Genomic DNA, 11,307 nt, shown 5'->3' on the forward strand with positions numbered 1-11,307 from the left:
CTATGTGTATGTGGGGCAGCCAGTGCCACGGATTTACCAATACTCGAGGCTGGTGCAGATCCGCTCGGAGTTGCTCAGTTCCCCGATGACGCTTGAGCAGCTGGTGATTGTTGGTTTTGATCTGACGGCTTAAACATGCCAGTTAGATCTATTAGTCTAACAGAAAAAAAAAGATAAAGGGATAACGATAAGTGAAGGGGTCCACGTACCAACGTACGTGAGCCTCGATCAGAACTAACGCGCCCTGATCGGGGGCGCCCAAAAACCAACTCAGGTTTTGGGTCCCCTGTCGCCAGCGCCATATTAAAAGGGATACGGGAGAGAGCTGGGCACCTGCGAGATCACAATTCACGTAAGGTTTACTCTCCTCCCGATATTCTCTCACCCCATCCGATCAGGGGGAGTGCTGCAGCGACGGGAAGACCTAAGCCAGCCGCCGCCGCTGTCCCTGGGCAGTGCCGGTGGCGTCCTGAAGGAATCAGGACGTCGAGGAGAACATCTACTTCGACTACATCACCCCTGCATCACGCCTGCACCGAGCAGGCGATCATGTCCACTCCCGTGACATGTAAAGAAACCCTAAACCCTTCTCTGTTCATGTTGTGAGGTGATCTAGGTGCAATTAGATTCTGCTAATGGCATCTCATAGATGCATAATTAATCCAATAATGGTATCAGTCGCCAATCTTGATTGCAATAGATTCCTTTATTGTTGATCAGTAGATCACTATCATGTTTAGATCAATGACATGTTTAGGGTTTATGATCAAGATTAAAAGTTTTACCCCTGGTTAGCCCAAATATGCATCCTACTGTCTTAATGCCCTCATGTTGTATTCCAATTTGCTACGGATCAGTAGTGCCACCTAAGTTCATCAATTCTAATTAATCTAAGTTAAGATCTTATGCTCACCTTCATGTTAAGTTGATTAAAATTGATCATGCTTAAGTACTGTTTCCGTATGCATTAGCAAAATATTAGGCAGAGGGATACACGCAAGTCAACTGTAGCACCCCCTCATGTTTAAGAACCCTAGAATTCATCCCCAATTCGCAAGAACCCTAATTCTGAAATTAGGATTGCTTTTTCCCCACATCAAGCAACTAATGAACACGAATTGGAGAAGCAATGAGGAGAATCCTCACCTAATGCGCCGCGTCGACGTCTATCCCCTTCGGGGCCCGCATGGCCGACACCATGCGAGGACGCCGATGCCGCGACGCCGCCGTCCCTCGGGTCGGCGCGCGGAACGCCACGCCGCTCCCTCCCAACGGAGAGACCGTGCGGTAGGACGCCGTGGGCCGCCGTGCCTCGACGTCGCCGTACAGCAGGCCGCTGGCCCGCTGGGGTGCTCCTCCCCGCCCCGCTTGGACACGACCCGGGCTGCCATGCTCGACGGGAGAGCGCGCGGACTTAGTCCTGCGCCCGCTCCTCCGGCGAGCACCGCCGCCGCGTCGGTATGGACTGGGGTGGCCGGCGTTCTCGTCGCCGCCGTCGACCTCGAAATGGAGCCAGCGGGATCGAGAATCAGATGCGGGAGAGAGGGGGAAACGACCTAGGGTTAGCCCAGGTCAGCTGTTTTTGCTCCGGCCGCAAGCCGCGCGAGCCGTCAGATTCGGTCGGACGGCTCACAGTGTCGCGGAGCTATGACCCGGGCCGGCGGGCGTTAATGGGCCATTTTTGGCCACGGGCTTCAGCCCAAGTTGCCTTAGCCCAGCGCGTTTTTTTACGGTTTTTCGCTGCTGGGTTTTGGGCCGCTGTATAACCGTGGGTATTTTGGGCCATCGCGTTTTTCTGTGATTTCCAGTGCATGTAAGTTAATATCTTTCATGTTTTGCACTGTTTAAAACAGAAAATGCCTAAAAATAAAATGAACACATTATTATTCTGGGTAAAATTGAACCAACGAGATTTTTTATTCAGGATTTATTATGTGTTTTGCATGATGAATTTTTAGACATCAAAAATAATGATATTTTCTTTTATGTTGATGTTTAAATTAAGAATGAAATGACTCTAATTTTAATTCGGACCAACGTTGTTTTATTATTATGAGTCATCCCCTATGATATTTTAAATCCATGTTTTTTCTGCCCAACGGTGTTTTGACATGGAGTTGAAATTAAATACTTGGCATGTTTGTTTATTTACCAACATAAATTTATAATCATGCAAGTTTACTTATGAACTTTTATGATGATTTCAGCTTCCGCTCCATTCCGGTCCGACACGATCGAACCACTTACGGGGAGTAACTTCCCTCGTTGGAAGTCCCAAGTCGAATTATGTTTGGGTTGTAATGAATTTGACTATGCCTTGAGGGAAGAAAAACCTGTGGCACCTGTGGCAGGTGTCACAGGGTATGCAGAACTCAAGAAGGAGTATGATGTTAAGATGGAAAAGTGGAATAAGTCCAACCATATTGCGCTTCTCATCATGAAAGCGACAATATCGCCGGACATTTTTGAAGCACTCCCTAAGAAAGATACTGCTAAAGATTTCCTCACTGAAATGGAGGAGCAATTTAAAGGCTCCGACAAAGTGTATGCTCATGAGCTTTTTGCTAAACTTCTTCAGAAATACACTATTGACGGAAATGTTAGGCAGCACATATTGAGGGTGGTAAATGCTTTCACCAAGCTTAAGGCTTTGGAGTGTTCTTTAAGTGAAGCCCTTCTTGTCATAATTATTCTTGAGTCTCTTCCTGAAGAGTTTGAACAATTTAAGGTCAACTATAACTCTCTAAAGGAAAAATGGCCACTCTCTGAGATGACCGCAAGGATCGTCCAGGAGGAAGAAAGGATCATGAGGCAGAAGAAAGACCATGTCTTTCATGTTGGCTCTAACAAGAGAAAGCATGACGGACAAGGTTTCCCTAAGCCTCAGAAAAGGCAAGTCAAGAAAGAAGGCACTAAGCCATTCAACCCTAAGGCATTCAAGGGTAAAGAAGCCGGTGGTTCTTCTTCTGCTCCTAGCAGCTCCACTGCTGGAGAAAATGCTTGTAACTTCTGCAAAGAAGAGGGACACTATCAAAGGGACTGCCCAGGCTTTCTAAAATGGATGAACAAAAGAGGTATTGATGAAATTACTTTTGTAGATGAATCACTTTATGTTGATTTTTCAATAAAGTCATGGTGGATTGATTCAGGGGCAACCACTCACGTTGCTAACTCTATGCAGGGATTCGATACGATCCAAACCATAAGAGGAGGAACAAGAAAACTTAAGGTTGCGAACGGAGTTGAGGCCGATGTTGAAGCTGTGGGATCTCTCACGTTGGAGCTACACACTGGCCACACTCTTAGATTGAATAATGTTATTTATGTGCCTACCTTAAGTAGGAATTTGATTTCAGTTTCTCGTTTAGATGATGATATGTATGAGTGCCATTTTGGCAAGAAACAATTTGCTTTGATCAAATGTAATAAGAATGTAGGCATCGGTGTTAGACGAGGCCAACTATACATGTTATCTCTTCATAATGATTCAGTTATGCATGTGAGTGATGAAATTAATGTTGAGAAGAAATGGAAAGGAGTAAGTAATTCTTCGAAATTGTGGCATTGTCGTTTGGGCCACATTTCGAGGGGGAGAATGGAACGCTTAGTTAAAAATGAAATACTCCTCCCATTAGACTTCTCAGATGCAGACAAATGTGTCGACTGCATTAAAGGAAAATTTGCAAAAACAATTAAGAAATGAGCAGTTAGAGCCACAAGGGTTTTAGAATTAATTCACACCGACATATGTGGACCCCTTAATGTTAAGTCTGTAGATGATTTTGATTCGTTCATTACATTCACAGATGACTTTTCCCGCTATGGGTATATTTATCCCATACGTGACCGATCGGAAGCTTTGGAGAAATTCAAAGTCTATAAAGCGGAGGTTGAAAATCAACTGAACGCAAAAATCAAAGTTGTACGGTCTGATCGCGGGGGAGAGTATTATGGTAGGCATGCTTCTTATGGGCAGATTCCTGGACCTTTTGCCAAGTTCTTATCTGAAAATGGAATCATTGCTCAGTACTCAATGCCTGGTGAATCACAACAAAATGGTGTGGCCGAGCGCCGCAACCACACCCTTATGGATATGGTGCGAAGCATGCTTAGTCACTCGAGTTTACCAGTAAGCCTTTGGATAGAGGCATTAAAGACAGCTGCACACATACTAAATCTTGCTCCAACTAAGTCAGCACCTAACACACCTTACGAGATGTGGGCGGGAAAGAAACCGAGCTTGAATTACTTACGGGTGTGGGGTTGCCCTGCTGAAGCTAAAGTTTTCAATCCACAACTTAAGAAACTGGATCCAAAAACAGTTAGCTGTTTCTTCGTTGGATACCCTCATAGGGGAAAGGGATATCATTTTTATTGTCCAAGACACACCACCAAGTTTGTGGAGACTAGACAAGCGGTATTTTTTGAGGATAATGAGGTCACAAATTTAAGGGAGATCAATCTTGAGGAGAAGCGGGTTTGTGTTCCATCCCCGACTATTCAAGAGATTGTTTTTCCAATACGAAGAAATGTGACATCTGATGATCCTGAATCTCACGGTTCAGTCTCTCAGTCGAATGGTGATCCAGAAACTAATAATGAGAATCCAAACACAAATGAGGATCTCCGAGAAAATAATGAAAATGATGATGTTCCACCACCACCTCCGCCCATGGGTAGACCACGACGTGAGAGGAAGAAAGCCATATCAGATGATTATATCACTTTTTTGATGGAGGACATGAATGATATGGGAAAGGTGGAGGATCCAACCTCATATAAGGAAGCCATTAAAAGCAAAAATTCGTCCAAATGGTTGGTTGCCATGGAAGACGAGTTGAAATCTATGGGCTCAAACGATGTATGGGACTTAGTAGAAGTTCCCGATGGAGCTAAGAAAGTAGGCTGCAAGTGGGTCTACAAAACCAAGTATGATTCCAAATGGAATGTCGAACGGTTCAAGGCAAGGCTAGTGGCAAAAGGGTATACACAGAGAGAAGGCATTGATTATAAGCAAACTTTCTCTCCTGTGTCAACCAAGGATTCTTTCAGAATCATAATGGCATTAGTAGCTCATTACGACCTGGAACTACACCAAATGGATGTTAAAACGGCATTTCTAAATGGTGACTTAAAAGAAGATGTTTACATGGCTCAGCCAGAAGGCTTTGTTGTGGAAGGAAAGGAACATTTAGCATGTCGTCTAAAGAAATCAATTTATGGCTTGAAGCAAGCTTCAAGAGAGTGGTACCTCAAGTTTGATAAAATTATCAAAACTTTTGGTTTCACCGAAAATGTTGTGGACAACTGCATATACGTTAAGTTTAAAGGCAGTAGGTTCACATTTTTAATCCTATACGTTGATGACATATTGTTGGCATGTAGCGATAAGGATATGCTGCATGAGACCAAAAATTTTCTGTCATCCAGTTTTGATATGAAAGATCTTGGTGAAGCCTCGTATGTCCTCGGCATCGAGATTCATCGAGATAGGTCCAGAGGAACGTTAGGACTATCTCAAAAGGCATACTTTGAGAGAGTACTGAAAAAATTCAATATGCATAAGTGCTCACCCTCACCTGCTCCTATAGTTAAGGGCGATAAGTTTGGGACATTTCAATGTCCGAGGAACCAATGTGAAACTGATCAGATGAAGTCGGTTCCTTATGCTTCAGCTGTTGGAAGCATCATGTATGCTCAAGTGTGTACACGCCCAGACTTATGTTTTGTAACCGGGGTGCTTGGCAGATACCAATCAAATCCAGGACCGGACCACTGGAAGGCCGCAAAGAAAGTCTTGCGTTATATGCAAGGAACTAAGGACTTCATGCTTACATATAAAAGAACTGATAACCTAGAAATTGTTGGTTATTCAGACTCTGATTTTGCCGGGTGTGTGGATAGTATGAGATCCACGTCAGGTTATATATTCACACTCGCGGGAGGAGCTATATCGTGGAAAAGCTCCAAACAAACGTTAACTGCTGGATCTACGATGCAAGCAGAATTTGTAGCATGTTATGAGGCCACCGGGCAGGCTGTATGGCTAAAGCATTTTATACCCGGACTTAAAGTGGTTGACAGCATATCTAAACCAATTTTATTGTACTGCGATAATGAACCAGCAGTTTTCTATACGAGTAACAACAGGTCAAGTAATGCTGCCAGACACATTGACATAAAGTATCGTGTTGTGAAAGATAGAATCCAGGATCAAACAGTTGATGTTAAACATATAAGAACGAAGCATATGCTTGCGGATCCGCTAACAAAAGGCTTACCACCCAGTATCTTTCGTGAGAATGGTTCCGGCATGGGACTACTGGAGGCCTGATGATTCTGGAATAAGAGGACCATTAAAATAAACCACTCCCCAATTAGTAAAATGTTTTCCATTTCGAAATAGGCGGGTGTACTATAAGTGTTGAGATTCTATGGCGTTTTGAGCTGTTGTAACACCTCACTTTGGTACATCATTCCTATATAGAATGGGCGAATGAAGTTAAGCCTAACGATCAAGGGGGAGAATGTTGGTTTTGATCTGACGGCTTAAACAGGCCAGGTAGAACTATTAGTCTAACAGAAAAAAAAAGATAAAGGGATAACGATAAGTGAAGGGGTCCACGTACCAACGTACGTGAGCCTCGATCAGAACTAACGCGCCCTGATTGGGGGCGCCCAAAAACCAACTCAGGTTTTGGGTCCCCTGTCGCCAGCGCCATATTAAAAGGGATACGGGAGAGAGCTGGGCACCTGCGAGATCACAATTCACGTAAGGTTTACTCTCCTCCCGATATTCTCTCACCCCATCCGATCAGGGGGAGTGCTGCAGCGACGGGAAGACCTAAGCCAGCCGCCGCCGCTGTCCCTGGGCAGTGCCGGTGGCGTCCTGAAGGAATCAGGACGTCGAGGAGAACATCTACTTCGACTACATCACCCCTGCATCACGCCTGCACCGAGCAGGCGATCATGTCCACTCCCGTGACATGTAAAGAAACCCTAAACCCTTCTCTGTTCATGTTGTGAGGTGATCTAGGTGCAATTAGATTCTGCTAATGGCATCTCATAGATGCATAATTAATCCAACAGTGATGTCCCTGGACGCGGAGCACTTGGAAATCCTGGTCCACCAGCTCGAGGTGGGCGACGAGGAGATGCGCAAGATGGTGCTCGACGGGTTCAAGCGCTGCGCGCACTGGATCATGGGGAACAGGCAGGGGCATCCGGTGTTCGAAGCGCTGCTGGGAAGCTTCCATGGGCACTACAGGGAGCTCGAGATCATCGTGAAAGCCGCCGTCACGCCCAGGCTCGTCCCGAGGTCCGACGACGGGTACGTTCACAGATCAACGCATGACTCCCTGGTCCCTGCTACTGCCAGTTTGATCAAAACTAGTTTACCACTGTGATTCGCATGTCCAATTTACAGTAGTAAATTAGCATCTCTCTCTATATAGCATAAACAGCTAGCTAGCTGATCTAACAAACAGTTTCGATCGCAGCACCTGCTGTGATTCTGATTACATCTCTACATACTTAGCATAAACAGCCAGCCGATCAAAGTTAGCTAGTGCAGTGCCCTGTGTGTGGTGAGCCCTGCTGCTGAATTTGTGTTGCCTTCATCTGTGTGATGATGCAGGGTGGCTTCTCTGGAGTTGCTCATCACGGCGGTGGCGAGCTCGGTGTACCCCGGCCTGTCCGCGCTGCTCGTCGAAAGCTTCGTGAAGGAGCGCGTGATCGACGACGACCGAGGGAACGAACTGATTGTCCACTGTTTCACCACGATGCCTACGAACGTGACCGCGGTAAGTGCCGCAATGGCATGCGCAGCAATCACTGGGAATATATGTGGGATCAGCGACAGTGATACGGAATGTTTGGCTCCGTATATATTTTGTACGTGTACGTACTGATCGGTTTAGTTTCCTTTCAGGCCCTGGTCAATCACGCCATATACACCATGGATGACAAGATGCTGTCCCCGGCCGGGACGACGTTCTTGGCTACATGCTTCCTGTACGCGCCAGACAAGGACGTCCCGCGTTTCCAGACTGAAATCCTTGCCAAAGCCGTAGCAATGGCCACGCAACGTGCCGGGTAAGTGGTCGTTAGTCGTTACGCTTGCACAATTCTCGCGTCAACTTGTCTGGTGATTCTCAGCTTACTAGGACGTGCGTACTTGTCGCTGATTTTACTTACCACGCATGCATGCAGCAAGCGCTTCGTGCTGCACCTCCTCGACCATGCCAGCAGCATGCAGTTCAGGAAGGAGCTCGCGTCCAATCTCATGCAGAACGTCCTTCACCTGTCCCGCATATGCCAAGGGCAGTTCGTCGTGGAGCACTGCGTCCTGAGCGAGGAGAAGGAGCTGCTGAACATCGCACTCAGGGCCTGTGCTGACCTGGCCTCCGGAGACCTAAAATTGCTGGTGACGCAGCGCGCCAGCCGCGACTTCGTCCTGCACCTCCTCCAGAGCCTGCTCGAGAGAGGCAGCACTGTGAGTACCCTGCTGCTTTCATTAACGTCTCCCATTGCATGCCCGACTTTGTTTTGTTTGATACGTACGTACTGACATGTTGTGAGGACGTACGTACGTGTGCAGGCCTTCCCAGAGATAGCCAAGAAGTTGGCGCACAAGATTGAAGCACTGCCTCCACATATCCGGAAATACGATGACTTGGAGCTGTTGATGTCGGCCGTCAGGAGTGTGCTCGCCGATAACCTGCCCAACTTGGGCGACTAGCTTCTATTGATCAATTAGCCTCTACATATATATGCTTGGAGTTGCTTTAGATTTGGATAGGTGTGCATGCATGATAACTTGCATATACATGATGGTTGTGGATCTGGAGCTAGCTAGCTGTCTCGGATGCTTGCATTCTTAGGTCACCATGATGTAACTGATAGTATATGGCATGTTGCTGCAACTTTTGGCATCTTATATGGCTTCATTGAGAAACTTTCTCTTCTCTTTTATGTGTAGTGTCTGTCTGTGTACCGAATAAACTCGGTTCATGAAGAATACTTGCAGCATGTCAAAGTTTACCTCCCTTTTTGCATGAATGGTTATCGGTCTAAAGGCAGAAAAGCTGTGTTAACATGTTAAAATTCATAGCTAGCTGTAGGCCCATATTTTGGAAATCACGATCAAAATGGTCGTCAGTTTTTTTTTTCTGCTTGTCAACACTTGATTACCTCATAAGAAGATTGCTTGCTTAACATAATCAGCGGAGCCGCTACTCTTCTGAAGTAAAATAGTGCAATAAAGGTCATCTTTATCTTCGAGTACCATCTCACTACCTAAAAATGAGAAATTGCAAACGTCATGAATGAAATGCCCGTCCGGATAAGGATGGCCAACCGATGCGAAACGACGGTATATTCATGACGACATGTTTTATAATCGCCAAGTACATCAGAGCTCCAGGCCAACTTTGCAAATAGTAGTTTGATGTTTGCAGCAAGGGTAGTCGTGTACGCCGAGCTTGAGCTGAACTGGCCATTTGCAGCAACGCCAAGTTAAAGTGTCTTCCTGATTTTGAGCTAGCTGCACCTGCTGCAGGTCATTCTACATGGTCATGAACTGAGTGATTGAGTCTTGAGAGAGATTACCCTTGAAGTGCCGCATCCATTTTCCATCTGTCATACCATATTGGATGGAGATTGTTTTGATAGTGCATTGCATGAACAAGTCAGGGAACCTCTTACAGAAACTCTCTCTATTGTGCCAAGGGTCGGTCCAAAAAACTTGGTGTTTGCGCCATTGCCAATGTTGAATTGAACCGATGCCTCGAAAGGACACCTGACCGAGCAATTAATAGGCAAAGGTAACCCACGTCAGGTCCGAGAAGCGTCCATCCAAGAGATCCATAACCATTTGCATCGCATTGCCTCACTTTTTTGGTCCAGACAAGGAATCCCAAGGCCACCAAGCTTTTTAGGCAGGCAAACTTGCTTCCAGTTCATTAGGCATTTGCCCCCAGTAGCCTCATCTTTATTTTCCCAAAGGAAACCTAGGAAACATTTGTCAAACTTCTTGACAGCCCAGCGAGGAGGTTCAATAGCCAAAATTTGGAATATTGTCCAGGCATATAAAACGGAGGTGAGCAGAGCTAGTCTTCCGGCAGTGGGTGGCATAAGATTGTTCCATCCAGATGTGTTGCGCTGAAGCTTGTGAAAGATTGGCTGGTAATGTATTTTCTGAAGTCTCGTGGAACTGAGAGGCATGCCAACGTATGTGACAGGAAACTCTTTGATGGGGCATTGTAGCATCGCAGCCAGGTCATGAATGGCAATACCCTCACACCGGATGTAGCAGAAACTTCTCTTAATGAAGTTAGTTCGAAGGCCGGAAGCATCTCAAAGATATCAAGAATCTTCTTAACAGCAGTGACTTCGTGAAGGTTGGGTCTGGCAAAAATCATAACGTCATCTGCATAGAATGAGGCTCTGATTGACGGTAGGTTCCGCCCAAGAGTGGGAAGCACTTCAACATTGATAGATGCCCGCACAATTGCATCAAGAATGTCCATAACAAGGACGAACTCTTATATTATGGGATGAAGGGAGTATCTATGTAGATGACTACTCCGTAGATGTGTTTATTTGAATTGAGCCATGTTGCCTGAACTTTGGGGCCTTGACGGGCGGATGGCGGCGCTTCTTCTTTGAGTTTGTCTTTCGAGCTCCAATCGTCCTCGAGTTTGTCCTTCTGGATGTAGTCGATGGAGCTTTGGCGTAGACCCATACTGTCTATTGGGGCAATGAGGTTAGGGTTTCTCATCATGTGGCAGGATTTTGTGTCAGATGCTTCATATCTATGCAAGGGTTCAATGACGACAACTTTGGCTCGAAGACTTCCCGGCTGTCATCGACAAGGTCAAGCCGGCTCTGATAGAGAAGCGACCACAACGACTTGTTCTGATGGTAGTAGTGGTCGTTCGGTGGCCTCAGAATCTCGACGTAATTTTTATTATGTTTGAGCTGCTCTGATGAGATTTTACAATAGACCCGATCTTTTCGTAAAAAAAGTTTATCATTTGTGACTGATTATATGGTAGTGGTGCTTTATTTATAAAGCAGGGATGCACATTTTTTGGTTAAAATTAGGCACTGAGCTTGTTGTTCTTGTGTTGATGAAGATGCATGGCTTCTACGCGGCCAAAAACGAAAGAGATAATGATGTAGATTCAAGCAATACTAAAAATCGGCGCATGACTTAATTGTTTCCAACAGAACTAAACAAATATTGATGTCAATAAAAAGGGGTTACACACACCATTTATCAAGCGCTCCTACAATATAACCCCC

General features: G+C 45.7%; 1 protein-coding gene across 1 annotated transcript; it reads left to right on the forward strand.

Annotated features, from left to right (window-relative positions):
* The first annotated feature begins 2,477 nt into the window (after nucleotides 1-2,477).
* Nucleotides 2,478-3,460, forward strand: LOC119288612. Its single transcript, XM_037568199.1, has 2 exons — nucleotides 2,478-3,074; nucleotides 3,182-3,460. The coding sequence occupies exons 1-2, from the start codon at nucleotides 2,513-2,515 to the stop codon at nucleotides 3,226-3,228; spliced, it is 609 nt and encodes a 202-aa protein (XP_037424096.1). The 5' UTR covers nucleotides 2,478-2,512; the 3' UTR covers nucleotides 3,229-3,460.
* The last annotated feature ends 7,847 nt before the right edge of the window (nucleotides 3,461-11,307 follow it).

Source organism: Triticum dicoccoides, chromosome 4A (assembly GCF_002162155.2).
Source record: "Triticum dicoccoides isolate Atlit2015 ecotype Zavitan chromosome 4A, WEW_v2.0, whole genome shotgun sequence".
In the NCBI taxonomy this organism is placed as follows: Eukaryota; Viridiplantae; Streptophyta; class Magnoliopsida; order Poales; family Poaceae; genus Triticum; species Triticum dicoccoides.

Bases quoted from the DNA above. Each gene is read 5' to 3' on its own strand.
- LOC119288612 (XM_037568199.1), top strand. From the start codon at position 2,513: ATGGAGGAGCAATTTAAAGGCTCCGACAAAGTGTATGCTCATGAGCTT. The intron at 3,075-3,181 runs GTATTGATGAAA...AACTCTATGCAG, and splicing joins AAAATGGATGAACAAAAGAG to GGATTCGATACGATCCAAAC.